Source organism: Hemicordylus capensis, chromosome 11, assembly GCF_027244095.1.
Source record: "Hemicordylus capensis ecotype Gifberg chromosome 11, rHemCap1.1.pri, whole genome shotgun sequence".
Lineage (NCBI taxonomy): Eukaryota > Metazoa > Chordata > Lepidosauria > Squamata > Cordylidae > Hemicordylus > Hemicordylus capensis.
Genome location: NC_069667.1, coordinates 19,772,059 through 19,794,900, shown reverse-complemented (window position 1 = coordinate 19,794,900; position 22,842 = coordinate 19,772,059). Strand labels below are relative to the sequence as shown.

Sequence of the window (22,842 nt, the reverse complement as noted above, 5' to 3'; positions counted from 1 at the left end):
GACGTTTTGACCTCTTTTTCCTTCCATTTTACTTGGACCCTCTGTATTGTCTAGCGATACTAGCATCATATTCTTGTCTCAAGACTGCTTTCCCTAATCCTCAGGCTTAATTACCTCGGATTGTTCCGACTGCTTCTCTTTGAAAATGACTTAATAGTCCAACTTCATTCTAGGGCCCTGGGACCCGAGAACCTCTTGCTGAAGGGAGCGAAGTTAAAAAATACCAAGAAGGTCTATGGTGAGCATGGACAGTCTATTGCACCGGTTTGTTACATGCCCCACCCCCATCATGGAGCTCAGAACGGCATCAACCCTGTGAGGTTGCCTTGGGGCAATGCCAAGAGTAACAGAATCACTGTTTCAATGACAGTAGCCATGAGCAAATTTTTAAGTTGATATTATATATACTTACTGGCAAGAGAACATCTACTATCAGGCCATATTTTTACAAAAAAATATTATAGATATTGTCTGAAGTGTGCAGAATAAGTCAGTAACGGAATCAGAATGTCCGGTTCCATTACCAACGTATTTTGCACGTTTCCGACACTATAACATTTAAGGATTTTGTAAAAAAAAATTAGGGCCTGATAGTAGGAGAGGCTCTTTTGCCCGCAGATACATATAATATCAACTTAAAGGTTCACTTATGGCTACAGTCATGGGAAAAGTGGTTCCATGCCTGATTCTGTTACCCTTGCAATTGCCCCTTGGTTTTGTGGCTGACTGGGGGTTGGAACCCAGGACCTCCTTGATTGAAGTCTAGCATTCTTAAACACCTAACCATATCTGTTCTGCTATAGATCAGGAATCTAAGAGAGGTCGAAGCTTACATTTTTCATGTACTAAGTCCCAGGTTCGAAACGCAGCACCTCCAGATGAGACTGGAAACCCTTTAGGGCCACTACCAGTCTGTGTAGACCAAGGATGGGCAAACCTGGTCCTCCAGCTGTTGTTGAACTACAACTCCCATCTTCCCCAGCCACAATAAATTGTGCAGGGGATTGTGGGAGCTGTAGTTCAAGAACAGCTGGAGGACCAAGTTTGCCCACTCCTGGTGTAGAGAATACAGGAGAACCTCTTTACTCACAGGGGTCCTGTTCCTCACCTACTACCACGAGTAACGAGGCATTAGGGCAGTGGGGAAAGGAGGGGGGTTAGGTTCCAGGGTGGAGGGAGAAATGTAATCAATGGCCCAAAAGCACCCCCCCCCAAAAAATTTCCCAGAACTTACTCTGGTGTGCTCCGCAGGTCCCCATATGCCCAAGAATGCCCCCCAAAACACCACAGTATCAAGGGGGGAGTCCATCCCCCCCCCAGAAATAAGCTACAAAATGGCTCCTCCTTTCTCTTCCTGGGCTTCTCCAGACAAAATGGCAGCTGAAAGTGACCTCCTCCGGTCACGTCCGACACTCTAGGAATCGTGGATACGTGGGTTTTAGTATCTGCGGATACTGGAAACGGATGTCTATTTGATACCCTGTGGATACGCAGAACCGTGAATAGCGGTTCAGTGAACAGCAAGGTTCCCCTGTACTGAGTGAGATGGTCCAGTTGTCTGACTCAGAAGAAGGCAGCTTCCTATCCCCGTGTGAGTTCCTTAAGGACAACTTGCATTTGTGAAATAGCCGTGGCAGGAAAAGCTCTGCATGCAGTACTTGATCTGTTTCCCTGGCATTATGTCAAACAAATGCTTTTCAGTGGGGGCAGTTGCTACCACTGGCTGCAAGCCATCCAGAGATGAGTGACTGAGCGAGGATACGGGGGAGTGTGAATCGGACCGGGCTGATTTCCTCCCTTGAAAATAACTGCTGCTCTCTGATTTGCATGCCCATTACGGGTTGTGCTTTTATTCTTAGGAGTTGCCGTCTATACTGGAATGGAAACCAAAATGGCTTTGAACTACCAAGGGAAATCTCAGAAGCGCTCTGCTGTTGAAAAGTAAGTGCACCAGGATGGGTGTTTTCCCTTTTTCTATATATAGATAGTGAATTATAATTAAAATCCACACAGAAGTACAGTATTATGGAGGGATATGGAGGCGTGTATAGACAGTTGCTGGCAATTGATGCTCTGGTCCAGGTTCTGGGCTTCTGCTTCCAAAAGGATGGAGGTAGAAGAAACTATTGGTGGACTTGCTGGACGGGGTGGGAACTGATGGCAAAGATACCAGCCCACCGAAGCAACCATTGGGCTGATAATGGCAGTGGGAAGCAGGCTGAGAGTGAACTGGTGCAGGTTGCCCACCAAGATTGTGATCCAGGAAGTCTTTGGGTCAAATATCTGGCTACTAAGTGGCCACTAGTCACACAACCTTTTCTCCACCTCTGTCTCTTATCTGCAATATGAGGACAATGCAGGGCCTACCTTACAAGGCTGTTGTAAAGCTGACAAAGTGAATGTTTCTGAAGTGCCTTGAATGGTTGAGTGTGGTGCCTAAAGGGTGCTGCTTCTTAGTTGTTGTTCTCTGAATTAGTAGTACGTTCTCTGTAAGGAGGGGTGCCAGTGGGTGCATTATGATTTGGGGTCATCTGGGCACCCCTTTTGCCCGGCCTTGTCGGTGAACAGTTTTGCGCCTGTTTGCATCATGCCGGAAATGGCTGTAATGTGTTGCTTCTGAACGTTTCAAATTTTCCAGATCGATCAATGCTTTCTTGATTGTCTATTTATGCATTCTCGTGAGCAAGGCTGTGATTTGTACCACCTTGAAGTACATCTGGCAAAACATCCCGTACAACGATGAGCCCTGGTACAACCAGAAGACCCAGAAGGAGAGAGAAACCTTCAAGGTAAATTGGGTTTACCTCTATCCCCCCAAAAGCACAAGCGTCAGAAGCAGGAATAACATGTGCAACCAGAAGAGCTTCTGTTACTTTGCTCTTCTGGTTGTACATGCTATTCCTGTTTCTGATGCTTGTGCTTTTTGGGGGATAGAGGCACAACCAGGGCCCTCTCCGTTTTTGCCCCCAGGCTCTGGAACACTGTCCCAGTGGGTGTCTGTTCTCTGATATCTGTGGCTGCTTCTAAAAAGCAACAGAATACATTTTTAAATATTTGTTCAGGCTTTTACCCCTTAGGGGTGGCGGTCTGTCTTTCTTTCTTTCTTTTTCTTTCTTTCTTTCTTTCTTTCTTTCTTTCTTTCTTTCTTTCTTTCTTTCTTTCTTTCTTTCTTTTTCTTTCTTTCTTTCTTTCTGTTGGCTGTTGATTTTTGATGTTTTTATGGTTCTTATTGGGTTTTTAAAATTAACTTTAGTGTAAATTTTGTGAAGCCTTATTGTATTCTAGTGTTTGTAAACCACCCTGGGAAATGTTTTTCAACAGGCAGTTTAGAAACTGAACTATAAATGAACTAGTCTTCCTTCTCTTCTTTCTAGCTCTTAAAAATGTTCACCGACTTTCTGTCCTTCATGGTCTTGTTCAACTTCATCATTCCCGTCTCCATGTACGTGACAGTAGAGATGCAGAAATTTTTGGGCTCCTTCTTCATTTCGTGGGACAGAGAGATGTACGATGAGTCGATCCAAGAAGGGGCCTTGGTGAACACCTCCGACCTCAACGAAGAGCTCGGTCAGGTCAGAGACTTCTCCCCTGCCCTTCCCTTTTGAGTCCAAAGCCCGTCGCGGGTAACTGTATCCAGCCATGTTGCACAATTAAGATGCTTAACCTGGCATGCTTTTCAAAGAAATGGAGACCAAGTGACCTGCTGCAAAGCAGAATTAGGCCCATGTATCTCTAATACAAAGCCACCTAATGGCACAGTGGGGAAATGACTTGACTAGCAAGCCAGAGATTGCCAGTTCGAATCCCCGCTGGTATGTTTCCTAGACTTTGGGAAACACCTAAATTGGGCAGCAGCAATATAGGAAGGTGCTGAAAGGCATCATCTCGTACTGCGCAGGAGATGGCAATGGGAAACCCCTCCTGTATTCTACCAAAGACAACCACAGGGCTCTGTGGTCTTCAGGAGTCGACACCGACTCGACGGCACACTTCACCTTTTACTGCAACAGGATATCCCAATGCCACGCTCTGCATGTGGGCCAGTTCTGCAGGTGAATGCACTGCCTTCAATCCTCCGAGAGGCCTCCCGGGTCTACAGCTACACCCTGCCCTCTGGGTGGCCCCGAATCTCGGACCATTGATCCAGGCACAAGACCAGTCTCCTAGCGACAGCTCATTAGCCTGATTAGTTGCATCCTCGCCTCCCTTGGGCCCTGTTTATTTCTGCCCTCTGTCGTGAGTGTCACGAAGCTAGACACGCATGTTGAATTAAGACAACTGGCTGGGCTGTGTGATGAGAAGGGCCAAGCCGACGGAGAGCGGATGATTGTCGGCCTGCTGTATCGGTAGCTCTACAAGGCCGTTTTGGCTACGGTAGCAGAGGAGCTGATCTCCTGCCTGTCACGAAACCAGAAACTTCTCATGTTCCTTTCAACACAGGATTTTTCTTTTAGAACTGTTTAAATATGTATTAGTGCTAAAGATTGATCCTTGTGGGCTCCTGAGTGCACATTGCTATAATTAGCCCATACTAAGTCGGATTTGCATGCTTGTTGCCATGCAGGGAAATGCCAGGCTTTGAATCGGCGCTGTGTGCGTCAGCCTCTTCTCTCAGTTGAAACAGCTCTTTTGCAACGGCTCCCTTGATAGATTTAGCAGGCAAAACCAAGCATGCACAGATAGCTGGTTCTCTCTCTCTCCTGCAAAACTAGATTTGCTTCGGTTAGGTTATGTTTTGTTACTTTACCGTTTTCCACCATATAAGGTCAAGAGCTGAATGACCCCGAGGCCAACTCCAGCCTAGAAGCAAAAGAGGAACGTGGAGGGGATGGGGAGTCTGTAAGCTCACATTATGCTAATGTCCCGTGATGCTGCAGAATCCTGTGTTGACGCTTGAATTCTTAAGCCACAGAGTGCTTGCTCAAGTGGGTACCGTAACCATCTCCTTTTATGGCACCGATACCTGAAATGCAAACAGGACCGTTAAATTTCCATTTACTCATCTTTTCAGGCTCCTCTGACTTGGAGACTTGGGAGGCCTGGCTTTGGTCTTGTTGGGGTTTCCCCTTCTTAAAATTAACATATGCCTTCCAGTCATGCAGTATTTTAGTCCCCCAAGTGAAGAGGTAATCCTTTTAAAAATGCATTTGAGATAACCTATTAGGAGGAACATCTTGACTGTAAGAGCAGTTTGATAATGCAACCATTATCAGAGAGGAGAGCTGGTCTTGTGGTAGCAAGCACAACTAGCCCCCTTAGCTAAGCAGGGTCTGCCCTGGTTGCATATGAATGGGAGACCACATGTGAGCACTGTAAGAAATTCCCCTCAGGGGATGGAGCCGTTCTGGGAAGAGCAGAAGGTTCCACGTTCCCTCCCTGGTGGCATCTCCAAGATAGGGCTGAGAGAGACTCCTGCCTGCAACCTTGGAGAAGCTGTTGCCAGTCTGTGAAGACAGTACTGAGCTAGATAGACCAATGGTCTGATTCAGTATATGGCAGCTTCCTATGTTCCTAACCAGGTACCTCCAAGATCCCTTCCAGTTCTGTGATTCCATTACCCACCCACCCCAATCTGTGGTTCTGTAACCCCCTCCCTTTTCTTTGGTTCTGTTACCCCCTTCCAGTTCTGTGACTCCTGACCTCCTTGGAGGAAGTGCAGGATATAAATGTGAATTGTAGTAGCGATGCCTGTTTTCTTTATATTTGACTATATAGTCTGTTTCCCATCTGAGGGCCCCCAAAGTGGCTCATGATCAACTTTGTGTGCCTCCATGTTCCTTTTATTTGGGAAGGAAATCAATTGATGATTGAACTGCCCAACCGACCATCTCTTTCATACAATGTTGGAAGGGAATTCCCAGAAGGGAATTCTCTGCCCTGGGATGTGGTGATGGTGACCAGCTTGGATGGCTTTAAGCAGGGCTTAGACATCGCGGAGAACAAGTCCGTCAATGGCTGCCAGTACTGATGGCTACAGGCTACCTCCATGTTCAGAAGCAGGATGTCTAGGATACCAGTTGCAGCGGCAGGAGAGAGGGCGTCCCTTCATCTCCTGGTGGTGTGGCTTCCCAAGGGATCTGGTGGGCCACTGAGTGAAACATGGTGCTTACATATTTAGGTCTTACGCCTGATTCAGCAAGGCTCTTCTTATGACCTTTTGAAGCTCCCTTTAATTCATCTACCGATCTATCTAATTCTCTTAGACGTACCCATCACTAATCCCAGATTAGTGGCAGCTTTCACGAGAGTTCGCGAGCAAGAGGAGGGGGAGAGGAAAACGACAGGACATAAGGCTAACGGGCAGGCCAGCAAGCGGCTGGGCAGGGAGAGAAAGTGAAGGCGGTAGGGGGAGAATAATCGAAAAAGCGGCGGGTGGGAGAGAAAGCGGCTGGGGCGGGCGGGGGGGAAGTGGCGGGCAGCTAGAAAAAGCTGGCCAGAGAGAAAAAAACATTGGAGTGAGGAGGGCTGAGAACGAGGGTCAAGAACAAGGGAGAACTAGAGGTGCAAATCTAGTCTTCAATATTTCAACAAGTCAAGAAAGATGTTCCATTTCCACACACAGTTTAGTAAATGACCTATCTTTCCGGTGGTATCATTGGGAGGGTTCCGGAGACTGGCGACCAGCTGGAAGCCTCCGGAAGCTTAGTGGTTGTAATTCACTTGATGGCGCAGCACCTGGAAGCTAACGGGTCCTGTTGTGAGTAGGCTAAATGTATAGTGTGAACTTATAGTAAACAGTAAACAAGCGAGCCCCCAGGCAGCTCTCTTGGGAGTTACAATTCCCTGGGATGGGAAGGCAGGAGCTGGGTTGGTGGACATGTTTAATGTTGGCACTCCCCGAAATTTCAATTTGAACACAAGCATCACAGATATAATGGACATCATGCTTTTTAAAAAATGGCACGTTGCCCTTTTCCAGTTGAAGGAGAAGCCAAAGTGGTTTTGTCTCCAGCACAAAAATGAGAGGCAATGCTACAGAAGGTGCCTCTCTAAACCAGGACGATTTATCGTTTTTTGTAGGTTGAATATGTGTTCTCAGACAAAACCGGGACGTTGACTGAAAACACCATGGAGTTCATCGAGTGCAACATAGATGGCTATAACTACGGGGGCGCTTTTTCAGAGGTTGACGGGATGAAACATCAAAGAGCGAAGCCGGTAAAACTGCACACAGTCGCCCTTTCTGTCAGTAAAGGGGACCTCCTTTAAGGGTTGGCTTTAGTTCTAGAATTTTAGTCGTTCACGATCAGGCAGCTTTAGATGGACCAATGGACTTGCTCAGTATAAGGCAACTTCCTAGGTCCCTATACTCCCTGCTGACTGAACAAAAGAAGCACCATCTTAAAGTGGCGATTCTCTTGATTGAGCAGGGGGAGAGCAACCGGCCCTATCCGTCCCCAGCACAGCATCCTTCCAGTGGCTGTTGCTGGAGTCCCCTTGGGGACAGGGAGCCATTCTATTTATTTATTTATATCTGTGTAAACTGCTTTGGGGATTTGGGTTGAAAAGTGGCATATAAATATTCACTGTATAGGAGAACCTCACGGGGGTTTCCGTTCCCCACTGCATCCGCGCATATCAAGACTGTGAATATTGAGTCATTGGAGCTATGGAATGGTGGGGTTTAGGTTCTCGGTCATTGGGAAAATCAGCCAAATTTCGGGGGGGGGGATGTGGGGGGGAGTTGCCTACCGTGCTTCTCTGGTCTCCTTAAATTGAGCTGTGCCCCCGAATAGCTGAAAATTGGCCAAAAATTGTGGGTTTTTAAAAATAATAATAATAATAGGGCCATTTTGAGGCTCCCAAACACAAAATGGAGGCTGGAAATGATCTCCAAGTCCCCCACCAACAACAACAACAACAACCTGCAGATATGCAGAATTAACCCTTTATCTCCCAGTTTCCTCCCACGTATACCGACTGCAGATATGCAAATCTGTGGATAACGAGGTTCTCCCATATTCGTATTTTTCCTGTGCATGTATTAGCTCACTCCCCTCTTCTCTTTGATCCCTCTGCTTACATACGTGCTTCCCTTTGCACCAGAAACGTGAGGAACTATTTCTGCGGGCCTTGTGTCTCTGCCACACCGTCCAGGTCCCGCAAAGAGACAAAACCGACGGCCAGATGTGGATTCCCAGCAGCCAGTCTGACTACGTCGCCTCGTCTCCCGATGAAGTTGCTTTGCTGCAAGGTGCCAACCGGTGAGGAGGCTTTCGGAAGCTAGTCTGTGTGTTCCGCTTAAACCAATGATGAGCGAGATAAATCCCCATTCAGCCATGAGCCTTGCTGGGTGACTCTGGGCCAGTCGCTTCTCTCTCAGCCTAACCTACTTCACAGGGTTGTTGTGAGGAGAAACTTAAGTATGTAGTACACCGCTCTGGGCTCCTTGGAGGAAGAGCGGGATATAAAATGTAGTATTTGTAGTAGTAGTAGTAGTAGTAAGGAGTAAGTACCAACATAACTTGATGAGTTTAAAAATAAATAAATGTCTGGCTGCTGAAGAGAGCCAACATTTTTTGTCCCCAGAGATTCTCAATAAATCAAGATGTCCAGCTTCAACTTCTATGCCCACATGAAATTGCAATATTTATATTTGTTTGTTTATTTATTTGATTTGTATGCCTTTGTATACCGCCCTTCCAAAAAGGCTCAAAAGAAGTACAACCCTTCCGTTCTTAGTCCACCGTCCTCTTCTGATATTTTGGGTTGGGTTTGGGTTGTTGTCGATTGTGTGTTGGTGGGATTTTAAATCTAGAAACAAGTGGTGTATTGGTGTGTGTATCTTTGTTTTTTTCCCAACGCCCTTCTGTCCTTTTTGTTCGTTGACAGGTATGGTTTCACTTTTCTAGGACAAGAACAAAACTTCATGCTGGTACTGAACCGACACAACGAAATTGAAAGGTAGGCACAATGGCAGCTTGGCCTCTGGTGTCGTACGACGGAGGCAAATCTGTTCAGGGGAACAGCGGATACAGGGCAGTTCAAACGGTTCTTTACGTTGCACACATTCCCTAGCTTTGGTGTTGGGCTCAGTGTTCCCTGTAACGGGGATTCCCAGATGTTGCTGACTACAATTCCCAGAATCTTTGGCCAAAGGCCATTGTAGTTGGGGATTCTCGGAGCTGTCGTCAACATCTGGAAATCCCGATTCAGGGAGCACTGGTTGGGTTCCTTGCCCCCGTTTCTGGCAGACCTGCTTATGGATGCGAGTTGAACGAAGATCCGTGTGGTTCAGCTCTATTTCAGGGATACAGAGATCAGTGTATGCACAGGCTTTATTGTTCTTGTATATTGTTTCTTCCTGCGAAAATAGCAATGAGACAACTTTTTAAAAGTGGCGATTCTCTTGATTGAGCAGGGGCAGAGCGACTGGCTGTATCCATCCCCAGCACAGCACCCCTCCAGTGGCTGTTGCTGGTGCCAATCTTACGTTTCTTTCTTTCTCTCCCCCCTCCCCCAATGAATCCTTTGGGGACAGGCGGCCATTTGATTTGATTTGATTTATATCTATGTAAACCACTTTGGAAACTTCAGTTGAAAAGCGGCGTATAAATATTTGCCGTATAGGAATATTCAATGCATCGGAAACTTGGCCAAACAGATCAGCAGCCAGCTTTTTATGAGGGGCTATTTTGAGGCGTCGCCGGTGGGTTGGGGTCCCGTCAAACACGCCGCAAGGAGATCGCTGGCTCTGGACGGAGCCTCTTGTGGGTGTGTCCCAGCTCCACACCCTCCCTATTTTCTTGATTATTCCCGTCACTCCGAGGGGCAACCAGGGAGGGGAATGAACATGCCCCCCCTCTCCCCCAGCTATGGCCCTGGCAAGAGCGCTTCTGGGTGTGGATGTTTTGCGGCATGTGCTGCGTGCGTGGATTGCACACTCCTCCCACGGTGTAGTTCTGAATGTTCCTTTTTTAAAAAAAGCCCTGTCCTGTTCACGCTGACTCCCTTCTATTTCTCTTTGTGGCCAGGATGGCTGGATCTGGCTCCCTTCCTCTTCCACGCCTCTGAATGATCTCTTCTCTTTTTGTCTCCGAAGGTTCGAGCTGCTTCATGTCTTGGATTTTGATTGTGTCCGCCGCCGGATGAGTGTCCTTGTGAGGACAGATGAGGGTTCGTTGGAGCTCTTCCCTTTTGGGAGTTTTGATTGATTGATTGATTGATAATATTTCTATACCGCTCAAAACTTCTGTCCCTGGGAAGTTTACAATAAAACAGTTCAAATTAAGACATTAGAAAGGAAATCCGGGTAGTTGCCAGCAGCTATGAATTAGTTGGCTCTCCAGCAGAGCTGGTCTTGTGGGTAGCAAACCTGAACTGTCCCCGTTGCTAAGCAGGGTCTGCCCTGGTTTGCATTTGAATGGGAGACTCAAATGGCGTTCCCCGTCTCTCTCCCCGCAGATGAGGCTGCTCTTGGAAGAGCCCCTGCATGCAGAAGGTTCCGAGTTCCCTCCCTGGCAGCATCTCTAAGATAGGGAAGAAGCCGCTGCCAGTCTGTGTAGACAACACTGAGCTAGATGGACCAGTGGTCTTGACTCGGTATAAGGCAGATTCCTGTGTTCCTAAAATCTACCGATCTGTTTTGCACACACTGTTTTAGGAAGGATATTCCTCTTCTGCAAGGGAGCCGACTCAGCTGTGTTCTCAAGAGTCCCAGAGTCCGAGGTGCAGAGAACCAAAGTGCATGTGGAGAAGAACGCGTTGGTAAGAACGCCAGACAAATGTGCATTGGAGCTTTTTAGGGCAGCCATAATCCAAAACGGGAGGAGAGCCGGTCTTAAGCTAGCGAGCTTGAATCGTCCCCTTTGCTAAGCAGGATCCATTTGGATGGGAGACTATATGTGAGCCTTATTCCTGTTCAATGGAGTGTGTATGGGAGAGATTGAGAGAGAGAGAGAGAGAGAGAGAGAGATGATGTGCTGGATCGGAACTCATTGCGGTGCAATGGAAGATGGCTCATGTAAGGTTCTCCAGCAGCCAGTGTTCCCCATAAGTGCAGTGGCCTTTTGCTGGGGATGATGGGAGCTGTAGTCAACAGCGTCTGGGAATTCCTGTTACATGCTGGTAGCCCTCCCATCCAGGCACTAACCAGACTGAGACCTGCTTAGCCTCAGAAAGGTGGCTGCATCCTGTGCTCTGGGTGCAGACGGGCTAATCCAGCAAGGCTCCTCCTCATTTTTTAAATTTTCTTTATTTGATTTCTATACCGCCCTTCCAAAAATGGCTCAGGATGGTTTGCACAGAGCAATAACAAATAAATAAGATAAACAAAATGGGCCCCTGTCCCCAAAGGGCTCACAATCTAATTAAAGAAACATGAGATAGACCCCAGCAACAGCCCCTGGAGGGATGCTGTGCTGGGGGTGGATAGGGCCAGTTACTCTCCCCCTGCTAAATAAAAGAAAATCACCACGTTAAAAGGTGCCTCTTTGCCCAGTTAGCAGGGATTTGAACTGAGAGAGTCACTCCCGCGCCTGCATGGATCCACTTTAGCCTCCAGCCGCTCACTGCATCCCGCTTGCATCCGTATCGATGCAGGCCTTCCAAGCCAGGCTCTCTGAGGTCGGAGTCTGGTGACTGCCCTCGGGACATAGGGAGCTGCCTTCTACTGAGTCAGACCCCTGGTCCGTCTACCTTGGCATTGTCTTCACTGACTGGCAGCTGCCTCCAGGGAGTGGACCTGGGACCTTCTGCATGCAAGCAGATGCTCTGCAGCTGTTGTCGGACTATAGTTCCCATCATCCCCAGCCTCTGCGGCCAATAGGGCTAAAGGGAGTTGTAGGGGGATATCTTACAGCAGACAGTGCTTGCCTGTCGTCACCCATCCCAATGAAAACCTGGGCAGACCCTGCTTAGGAAAGCGAACCATTTGATGCTCAGTATTTGAAGACTTCCTTTCTCTCTCCGCTCCAAACTGCATATGCCCAGCCAGGCCTGAATGCCTCCGTTTCACTCTTCCAGGGGTTTCCAAGGTTGGGGTTCTCTAGACATTGTGCCCGTGATGGGAGTTGTAGTCCAACAGCATCTAGAGACCCCCAACCTTGGCAGCCCTCCACCCCTACCCCGCATTATGTGCCAACTGAGTGGTTATGTCCTACCTGCTAACTGGGCAAAGAGACACCTTTTTAAAGTGGTGGTTCTCTTTACTGAGCGGGGGAGAGCAAATGGCCCTATCCGTCCCTAGCACAGCACCCCTCCAGTGCTGCTGGTGTCTATCTTATGTTTCTTTTTAGATTGTGAGCTCTTTGGGAATGGGTCAGTCCTGTTTACGTATTTATTATTTCTCTGCGTGAACCGCTTTGGGAACGTTTGTTGAAAAGCGGTATGTAAATCTTTGTTGTTGAATTGGCCTGGAGAGACCGCAGAGCTTCTGTTGCATGCATTTTGCTCTCCGCTGGGTTGAAGACCTGTGTCCAAGGAATGCACACACGTCCCCCCCGCTGCAGGACGGGTATCGGACTCTTTGCGTCGCCTTCAAAGAAATCCCCGAAAGCGAGTACAGCGGCATCGACTACCTGATCAAAGAAGCTTCGATGGCCCTGCAGGACAGAGAAGCCAAGATGGGCATGGTTTTTGACCAAATTGAGACCAACATGCATCTGATCGGAGCCACTGCTGTGGAAGACAGGTGAGGCACGGCAGGGCCATGGATGTTGCACCAGCAGGGTTTCAGCAGTGCTGAGCACCAACCGGAGTTGGCCCTGTTCACACAGTCGGTCCACGTAATCTGCCCCTCTTCTCTCTTCGTGGTGGATGGACCACACAAGCAGGGTCAGCTTCTGTACAGATGATCCCAGGTAGTGGCAGCAAGCATGAACGGTCCCCTTTGCTAAGCAGGGCATGCCCTGGTTTGCATTTGAATGGGCAACTGCCTGTGTGAGCACTGCAAGATATGCCCCTTAGGGGATGGGGCCGCTCCGGGGAGAGCATCTGCATGCAGAGGGATCCAAGTTCCCTCCTTGGCATCTCCAGATAGGGCTGAGGGAGGCTCTTGCCTGTCACATCGGAGAAGCCGCTGCCAGTCTGTGTCGTCAATTCTGGGCTAGTTGGACCAGTGGTCTGACTCGGAATATGGCAGCTTCCTGTGTTCCTAAGGGCAAAGATGTGCTGTCTGCTTCCCCAGAGAGTAGTTAAGTTACAAGAAGGTAGATTTGGGTTGAGCAGTAGGTGAAATGTTTGAGTAGCAAGAGCTGTTTGGCAGTGGAACTGATTAGCTGGGGGCATAGTAGTCTCTTCCTCACTTGGAGGCCTTTGGGCAGAGGCTACGGGTGGTATGTTGGGGGAAAATGTGCCGCTGTCCTACATTAAAACAAACATACCACCGTCTGTAGAGTCCGGTTTGCGGGGGAAAGGCGAGAAATGGCAGAGGTCTATACAATTATGTGTGGGTTATTCTTCTCCCCCACTTACAACACTAGACCCAGGGGTCATCCCATGAAGTGGATTGCCAGGAAGTGTAGGACCAACAAAAGGAAGCACTTTTTCCCCCCACACGGTGCAGAATTAATCTCTGGAATTCTCTGCCATGTACTATGTTGATGGTGGCTTTAAAAGGGGCTTCGACAAATTCGGAGGCACAAAGCACATACAAAGAATATTGCTGAGAACACAAACTGCTACCCAGGGCAATTCATGGAGGACATTCCTGTGAGGAGAGCTGGTCTTGTGGTAGCAAGCATGAATTTTACTCTTGGCTAAGCAGGATCCATCCTGCTCTGCATTTGAATACGAGACTACATGTGTGAACACTGTAAGATCTTCCCCTCAGGGGATGGGGCTGCTCTGGGAAAAGCAGAAGGTTCCAAGTTCCCTCCCTGGCAGCATCTCCAAGATAGGGCTGAGAGAGATGCCTGCCTGTAATATCGGAGAAGCCACTGCCAGTCTGGGTAGACGATACTGAGCTAGATGGGCCAATGGTCTGGTTCTATATATGGCAACTTCCTATGACAGGTCTATTGATGGCTACTAGCCTGGATGGCTATCAGCTACCTGCAGACTCAGAGGCAGGAGGCCTCTAAATACCAGTTGCAGGGGAGCAACAGCAGGAGATGGGGCATGCCATCATCTCCTGCTGATGTGACTCCCCAAGGCATACTGTGCGAGACAGAATGCTGGACTGGATGGGCCTTGGGGCTGATCCGGCGGGGCTGTTCTTCGATTCATACAGTGACACTTTGGCTTTCCTGTATTGAGCAGCGGGTTGGCCTAGATGCCCTCCAAGGCCCCTTTGATTTCTCGCAGTCTTTGAGTTTGGCTTCTCCAGGCAAGGAGGCTGCCTTGCAGTGAGCGGCCACAGTCCGTAAACCTGAGTCTGGCCCCATAGAGGCTTCCGATTCAGGTTTGGTTGCCGGTCTGAGCAGCCTGAAGTTGATCCTTCACCCAGCCCCACTGCCTGGGTCTTGCAGTCCCAAACGCTTTCGGCCGGCCGTTCTCCTCGGGAAGCTGAACCCTGTCGGTCCGCAGGCTCCAGGACCGTGCTGCGGAAACCATCGAGGCCCTGCACACGGCAGGCATGAAGATCTGGGTGCTGACCGGGGACAAGCTGGAGACGGCCCAGGCCACGTGCTACGCCTGCCGGCTCTTCCAGACCAGCACCGAGTTGCTGCAGCTGACCATGAAGACGGTGGGCGAGGGAGAGGACAAAGAGTATCGCCTGCAGGAGCTGCTGGTGGAGTACCACAAAAAGCTCCACCTGAACGGGGTCTCCAAAAGCATGAAAAGGTAGGTGTGGAAAGGTGCAGCCTCTGAGCATATGCAGGGACCTGACTTGGAAGCATTTCTCCTGCCTCGTTTCTATAACTGGGATTCCCAGACCTTGTTGACTACAACTCCCAGCATCCCCAGTAGTCTGGGGCCTTTGGAGGTTATGGGAATTGTAGTCAACGACATCTGGGATTCCTTGTTACAGGGGAAACTGCTGGTCAGTCTCTCTCACTCATACATGATCGTTTATTAATTATAACAATGCAAAAGGATTACAGTATTTACCTGAATCCAAGACTAGGTTTTTCCCCAGATTGCTTGATACTAGAAAGTGGGTGGTTGTCTTAAATTCAGAGTCCCCTTCCTTTATTTTTTAAGGGGGTTGTCCTCAGAATCATATTTGATTTGGGTAAATACTGTATTAATTAGGTTATAACTGTGTGAGTCTGGTTTTAATTGGATCTGATGTTCCACTTAACTTTTAAATTTTTATATTGTTTGTTTTCTCGTCTTTGTGAGTCGCCCCGAGCGGTGTTGCACTAGAGAGGCAGGATGCAAATATTGTAAATAAAATAAGTAGATTGAATGCTGTATCCGGCCTCCACCGTATTTTCTCACTCTCAGGTGCCCTTTAAAGCCACCTAGCAAACTTATACTTACAGCTGCCTTATTTGAGAGTTGATGACATCTAGAAAGGTTTTGCTGTGCTGGGTAGAGTGGCAGAGGGCATGGAAGGATGAGAAGGCATAAGCAAGGGAAGCGGCTGCAAGGAGGGGATTATGGGGGGCTGTCCAAAGGAGCATGGGGAGAGAATCTAAGTGCCCCCATTTTAAAAGGGAGCATTTTGGGATGTTTACATCCAAAATACTAGTCATCCCTCACCAATCGCGATTTTGAGTATCCATAACTGGGCAATTGTGACCGGTCTTGCCGACTGTGACCTGAGTATCTGTGGTTGGTGAGATTTCTTAGTGATTTTTGAGGGCTTTTCACTGGGGGGTGGAGAGGGTGAGATCAGAGGTTCAATCTGCTCAGTCCTCTTGCTGACTCGTGGCAATTTTAAAGATTTTTGCTGATTTTCTAGTTTTTTAAAAATTTATTATTAGGTATTTTTGCAAGCACAATTCCCCTAACCCCCTGTTTTCCATTCCCATTTTAATGCCTTGCCAACCGTGAATTTGCTGATCGCGGGGTTTCCCAGGAACAGAACCCTTGCAGTTGATGATGACGACTGTATTAGCAAACTGAGCTCAAAGGGAGAGATTTGGTGTGGGTTCCTTCCGAAACCATCCTTTCCCATTTCCTCCAAACTCTTAAACAGCTAGGAAGGAGCCATGAACTAATTCCGGTACCAGCCATGGGATCTATTTAACAACTGCATTGCTCAAGGCGGAAAGCAAAAGTTACATCATGGGTAACCCCAAACAAAACCGTCTGAAGTCATACGATAGTCAAAACAAACACTACAATTAGTCCTCGCAGGCTGTGTCAGAGGGCTGTAATTGCAGCAGGCAGCTACGGCTTTTATTCCCGCTCCAGTTTAATTTTAGACTCTTTGACAATGTCGCTCTGCCTTTTGAGTGAATGCCCAGAGGCCACCGCCTCGTCATTTTGAAGATCCCTGTTGGGCAATCGGTTTTCAACTAGAAGTGTGCTTTCTGTTTTAGGAAATGGATGCTAAGCCAAGAATATGGATTGGTTATCGATGGCGCGACTCTGTCTCTGATACTGAATCCATCCCGAGACTCCAATTCTAGTAAATACAAAAGCATCTTCCTCCAGCTCTGCCTGAAGTGCACGGCGGTCCTGTGCTGTCGGATGGCTCCTCTGCAGAAAGCACAGGTGTGTCTCACACGTCGTCTTGATTGATTGAGTGCTGTCAAGTCGGTGTCGACTCTTAGCAACTACATAGATAAAATCTCTCCAGGATGATCTGTCTTCAACTTGGCCTTTTAAGGTCAAGGTCTCGGTGGTGCATTCACTGTTGTCGTAATCGACTCCATCCACCTTGCTGCTGGCCGTCCTCTTCTTCTCTTTCCTTCAGCATGCTCTTAGCAGCATGTATTTCCCAGGACTAAAGGGTTGACAAGTTGTGCTGTTGTGCTGTCATCAGTCAACTCATTTTTGAGTCGGCAATCCCGTCACATTCTTTAGCTTCTTTTCCTGATGATGTAGTAATAGCCGAATCTCAGTAGGTTCCCCTCTTCAGTTTAGCCAACTTAAAATGGACTCCAGAAAGTGTGAGTGACGCAGGGGTGGAGGAAGAGATGGATGGAGCCCATGGATTTGCACTGTTCAGTTGGTTTTCTTATGGCACAGGTCTTCTATGTGTGGTTTGTGTGTCTTTTTAAATCTGTTTTAGATTGTTCGAATGGTTAAAAGTTCAAAGGGTGACCCAATAACGCTTGCCGTAGGAGATGGGGCCAACGACGTTAGCATGATCTTGGAAGCTCACGTGGGCATAGGTAAGAAACTTCTTGAAAAGACCTAGCAGTGGTGAAGCACTAGAGAGCTCATAGTTTCTTGGGGAGGCAGGGGGTGGAATTAGTTTAGAGCAGGGCTGCTCAACTTTGTCCCTCCTGTAGATGTTTGCCTACAACTCCCATTATCCCTGGTTATTGGCCACTGTGGCTGGGGATTATGGGAGCTGTAGTCCAAAAACAGCTGGGGGACGAAAGTTGAGTAGGTTTAGTTTAGAGGTTTATAAAATGATGTAAAAAGAGGGAATAATTCTTATTATTCTTATTCTTCTTGGCATGGTATTTGAATTTGGAGGAGGGTGTCATCCAATGAAATTGATAGGCACTAGAGTCGGAAGAGACAAGCAAAAGACCTTTCCTACACAGTTTGTAACTGAATTTTGTGGATTTATCTGAAAGATTTCATGCAGCTCTGTGTGTGTGTGTGTGTGTGTGTGTGTGTTTGTGTGTGTGTGTGTGTTTTCATGGTAGCTTACAGCAAAATTCTAAATTTCATTTTAAAATGTGGTAAGAATAGCAGCCTCTAGAATCTTAAAATGCAGGGAGAAAAGCTAATGAAACAGGACAGTCTGTTAGAGAATTCAAAATTGGGGAAAGGCCTGCTGAAGTAAGGTCTTCGGCTTCAGTTTAAAATGGAACAGGGAAGGAGCAAGCATATGATCCAGTGGCAGGGAGTTCCAGAGAGCCACCACTGAGAAGGCTCACCCACGCATCCCTGACAGGAGGAGAGCTGGTCTTGTAGCAAGCATGAATGGTGGGGCTGGGGGGAGATGAGCTGCCTTTGAGTACCTTTGGGAAGAAAGGCGGCATATACATGTATGTTTGTGTTAATTCTTGCTAGTTGAGTGTTTGTTCGTTTTTAAGCTGCATAATGGTCAGCTGCTTGTGGAACATATGTGCCCAGCTAGTCAAATCTGCCCACAATGTTGTTGTTGTTTTTAATTAAATCTGTGTGTCCAGGTATAAAAGGCAAAGAGGGTCGCCAGGCATCAAGAAATAGCGACTATGCCATCCCAAAGTTTAAAGACTTGAAAAAACTGCTGTTGGCACATGGGCATTTGTACTATGTGAGAATCGCGCACCTTGTACAGTATTTCTTCTACAAGGTAATCTGTCCTGTTGGTCACCTGTCTGCTGAGGTGTGCATTGGAAAACACACAACTGTGGTTCTGATCTGTACATTGGGCCCTCGGGGTGGTCTAGGGTGCCTCTAGTTTAGTGGCTTCTAGTCTTCCAGTCCTGACTACCACGTTTTTACTGATGCGCACATGCTGGGGAAACCGTTTGAGTCTTGGATCTGGAGCATAGAGAGCTGGGTTTGGGATGGGGGCCATAAAACATCTACTTTGTCTGCAGAGAGGCCCCAGTTTCAGTCCCTTGCATCTCCGTGGAAGGCTGACAAAGACCCTGGAAAGCTGCTGCCAGTCAGTGTAGGCTGTGCTGAGCTAGATGGACCTATGGTCTGACTCAGTAGGAAGCAGCTTCCTTCTTTTCCTCTGGGTTTGCATCCCCGCTGGGCCATGGGTGGGTATATAGGAGAGAATCTCCTTGGTCATGGCATCACGGCCCCAGAAAGGCCCTCTGTGCTCGGGGGCGGTGTACCAGGCCCTTTTCCTGTGGGCCTTCCACCATGCGGAGGTCCTGCAAGAGGGGTCCTTGGTGTATCCTCTTGCTGCTTTTTACTTGGTTTTGTTTGCTTTGGCTCTCTTGTTGTTTTGTCTTTTATCCTGTGGCTCAAGACAGACCGGGGAGAACGTAAATATTTTGTATAAATGTGTGCAACTAAAGGAAGCTTACTCGGTGACTCTGAGTCAGCCACACAGTTTCAGTCGAACCTACCTTGCAGGCTTGTTTTGGGGATAAAATAAAATCATGCTCTCCCCCGACCCCCGGAGTTCTTTGGAAGGAGGAGGGCAGGATAGAAACAGGCATCCTTTTGCATTATTGTTATAGTGGAGGTTCAGAGTAGAGTGCTGTGCCAGAAGAACTCTCAAAATGCAGGAAGGGTTACCTGGGCAGACATATTCCTTAAGTAGGTTGACTGCTTTGCTCTTAGCTTCCGGCAGTCATATGAATGGTTATTGGCCGAGATTTTCCTAGTAACATGTCTTTCATTTGTCTCTTTTTAGAACCTTTGCTTCATTTTCCCACAATTTTTGTACCAGTTCTTCTGCGGTTTTTCGCAACAGGTACGTGGTGGTCTGATCTGAACGGCATCCTTGATCCCAGTGCTGTGTTCACTGATTTAAAGAGAGGCCGTGCTTGTAGCTTCAGAATATTGTCTTTCTCAAAGACTTTGGCTCGCTCTACTTCGGTGACGATGAATATTTATACGCCGCTCTTCAACCCAAGTTCACAAAGCGGTTTACATAGAAAAATAAATAATACATAAAGAAGATGGTCTCCTGTCCCCCAAAGGGGCTCACAATCTAAAAAGAAACATATGAGATACACCAGCAACAGCCGCTGGAGGGATGCTGTGCTGGGGTTGGATAGGGCCGGTTGCTCTCCCCCTGATAAATGTCAGAGAATCACCCCTTTAAAAGGTGTCTCTTTGCCAGGGTACTCTAGCACTTGGCTTCTGTCAAGGGGAGGCTGCACAGCCTTGAAGGCTTTGTGACGCCTTCAGTTCCAGCCATACGTGGCCACAAACAAGCCCCCTCTTGAAATTCTTGGCTTCTGCTTAGAAGGCAACATATTAAGGGATGGGACGGGAACGTTCAGAATGCTTGGCACCAGTTAAGTGGCCACTTCCTCCTTTCACAAGCAGAGGAGGAAGTGATGTCACTGCCTACTTAGAGATGCTATGATAGACTGAATAGGGACAGTTGCTTTTCCGCTGCTAAGTATAAGAGAGTTGCTTCTTTAAAAGGAGCCTGTTTGCCCAGTTACAAGCATTAGACTTACTGATTAAATGTCTGGGCAAATAAAGTCTTGGTGTTGCAGCTAAACTGTGCTCCAGTCAAGCAGCTGGGTGAGAGCTTTCCAGATTCGGGGTGTGCCCCCTAGAAAGCTCTTTCCCTGCCTGTCACTGCCCGGAGTGATGGGGGGGGGGGGGGGACTCAGTGGAGAATTTCAAATTATCGTGTTGTGGAGTGGATTCTTGTTGGAACAGACGGTGGGCCCAGTTGCAGTTTGGACTGGGTCTGCCTGCTCTCTGTCTCTTCAAGAGCGGAGTGCAATTGGGGATTTGCTTCCCGCGTCTCCAGGAAAGGGTGTATGTGGAAACCCAATGAGAATTGCCCCTTAGCCAGAACCATTTTTTGGGGGACAAAGAACCTGGCAAGAGGCAGCTGAAAACCAGAAGCCACGTTTAACCCGGGGGGCGGGGGACCATCTGGGTGGCTGCAACCTTTTTTGTTTTTTAAGTCGTGAAAAACAAAGCAGGTTGGCAGCTGTTGCAGGAAGTGTCTGGAGCCACAGTGTGAATGGCTTTCTTCTCCTGCCCTCTTCGCCTTCAAGTGGAGCTGGGGCCTGAAGCAGTGCTCTTGAACCAGCCTGGCCCCAGGCTCCCAATTAGCTCCCTTAATGGCAACCCTAAACTGAGCGGCTCGTAAACCTTCCTGTGTTCCATGAATTCGGATTTCTGATTTTGTTTGGGGCAGTATAACAAATGCACACCATGTGCAGCTTCTGAGCATTTCTCATTCATTCACTGTCTTTGCCAAGTCCCACTAATTGGGTGTATTCTTTCTGCTTCAAAAGCAGCTGTCCCCCGCACCCCCCCCCCGACAAGCTCATCCTCAGTTTGTGCGGTGGTTGGTTAGTGGTTCGTTTTATACCAGGGGAACTCAACCTTGCGTCCCCAGATGTTATTGGGCTACAATTCCCATCTTCCTCAGCCACAGGGACCAAAGGCCACCACGAGGCGTGTATGGCTGATTATTGGAGGGAACTTATTATTGTTACAGCACCAAGTTTCACGACACTTTTAGTTGTTGTTTGTTTGTTTATTTGATTTATATACCGCCCTGAGGTCTGTAAATAAATGTGTGCAGAATTGGGTTCTATTTATTCAGTATTGGAATGCTATGATACAAGAGTGTGTATATTCTTATAATGGATTTTCAACGATATAATGATTTCTGTATATGTATATAGATGTTAATATTTTTCTTTGTTTATAAAATATATATATATATTTAAAAAGTTAAAGTTCAGTGCAGGGGGGAAAAGTGCAGATCAAAACTAAATCAATAAATTGTTGGGTTGGGGTTGCAGGGTGGCTCTGCTCATGATCATCGAAACCAGAAGTGGCAAACCTGAGTTTCTCCAAGCTGCTGTTGGACTACAACTCCCATCACTCCCAGCTGCAGTTACTTACCGCTGGGGAAGATGGGGACTGTAGCCCAACAGCAGCTTGGAAAAACTCACGTCCACCTCCTTGATCCAAACCATAGTTTGACATCACAAGAATGACCCTTGGATTCCTGAGTTCCCCTCTTCTTCTTCACACCCAGGGAGAAAGGATTGAAAGCTTCCATTTGGGGTTTCGTATAACCCATAAGCCCAATCCAGACATTATGCTGTACGCCCATACATGTAGATATCTGTACACTCATACATGTGTTTGTGTGAATGACCGTACCTGCATTTGTTTTAAAAGTGAACCTGGATACAGGCCCTTCAAATGCGTGGTACAGATAGGATGTGTACTTCTGATCCTGCATTCAGCACAACATGTGAATGACTGTACCTATCTACAGATCTGGACTTGTGTACACTCATACAAGTGTTGAGCATAACCTTTGAATGGGCCTATGCATTCCCACTGAGGTCTGAATGAGAGGAAACGGCGATGTATTCTAACTGCTCCCAACGCAGTTTTAGATCTTGTCTTGTTTGTGTTTAGCCGAAACGAGTTTCCCCCCCTTGACTGCTTTTCCTGACTTCTTTGGTTTTTAAGCCTCTCTACGATGCTGCTTACCTTACCATGTTCAACATCTGCTTCACTTCGCTGCCAATTGTGGCCTACGGTCTCCTGGAGCAACACGTCCACATCGACACCCTGATGACCTTCCCCAAATTTTATTTGTAAGTAAAATATGACTTGGTTTTTCCCCAGCACTTTCATGACAGGAGGTGAGCTGGTGTGGAGGCTCAGAGCTATGAGCTACTCCCATTCTTGACCTCAGCCCTGTCTCTGCAGTCGGGCATGATACCTTACAGGTGTGTTAGGGGTTCCTGAAAGAGTACATGTATATGGTTTTGCACAAGGCGCCCCCACAGCCTACCCGTACATAGGAACACACGAGGCTGCCATCCTGAGTCAGACCCTTGGGCCATCTAGTTCAGCATTGTCTGCACTGACTGGCAGTGGCTGTCGAGGGTTTCAGGCAGGAGGCTCTTCCATCCTTCCTGAAGATTCTGCCAGGAGTGAGCCGGGTACCTTCTGCCCACCAAGCAGATGCTCTTCCACTGAGTTGTGGCCCCCTCCCCTTAGACAGGAGTTCCCAACCTGTGGTGCTTCAGATGTTGCTGCACTAGGTTAATTGCCAAGAAATTTAGGCTCAGCAATGGGAAGTCCTTTTTTTCACACGATGCATAATCCACTTGTGGAATCCTCTGCCACAAGATGTGGTGGCAGCCCAAAACCTGGATGGCTTTAAGAGGGGCTTCTACAAGTTCATGGAGGACAGGTCTGTCAACGGCTACT

General features: G+C 47.9%; 1 protein-coding gene across 14 annotated transcripts in view; it reads left to right on the top strand.

Annotated features, from left to right (window-relative positions):
- ATP11C (ATPase phospholipid transporting 11C) overlaps nucleotides 1-22,842 on the top strand; it is a 93,242-nt gene that overhangs the window by 41,969 nt on the left and 28,431 nt on the right. For all 14 annotated transcript variants that reach the window (XR_008311576.1, XR_008311577.1, XM_053273410.1 and 11 more), the window contains exons 9-24: nucleotides 174-238; nucleotides 1,860-1,941; nucleotides 2,639-2,789; nucleotides 3,375-3,572; nucleotides 7,021-7,158; nucleotides 8,047-8,204; nucleotides 8,833-8,904; nucleotides 10,043-10,116; nucleotides 10,604-10,707; nucleotides 12,450-12,631; nucleotides 14,467-14,724; nucleotides 16,374-16,548; nucleotides 17,069-17,171; nucleotides 18,147-18,292; nucleotides 19,316-19,375; nucleotides 22,093-22,220. Coding sequence is in view for 12 of the 14 variants with exons in the window: in XM_053273410.1 (XP_053129385.1) it covers nucleotides 174-238; nucleotides 1,860-1,941; nucleotides 2,639-2,789; nucleotides 3,375-3,572; nucleotides 7,021-7,158; nucleotides 8,047-8,204; nucleotides 8,833-8,904; nucleotides 10,043-10,116; nucleotides 10,604-10,707; nucleotides 12,450-12,631; nucleotides 14,467-14,724; nucleotides 16,374-16,548; nucleotides 17,069-17,171; nucleotides 18,147-18,292; nucleotides 19,316-19,375; nucleotides 22,093-22,220 (2,094 nt within the window). In the remaining 2 variants the exon portion in view is untranslated. The remainder of the gene's footprint in view (nucleotides 1-173; nucleotides 239-1,859; nucleotides 1,942-2,638; nucleotides 2,790-3,374; nucleotides 3,573-7,020; nucleotides 7,159-8,046; nucleotides 8,205-8,832; nucleotides 8,905-10,042; nucleotides 10,117-10,603; nucleotides 10,708-12,449; nucleotides 12,632-14,466; nucleotides 14,725-16,373; nucleotides 16,549-17,068; nucleotides 17,172-18,146; nucleotides 18,293-19,315; nucleotides 19,376-22,092; nucleotides 22,221-22,842) is intronic.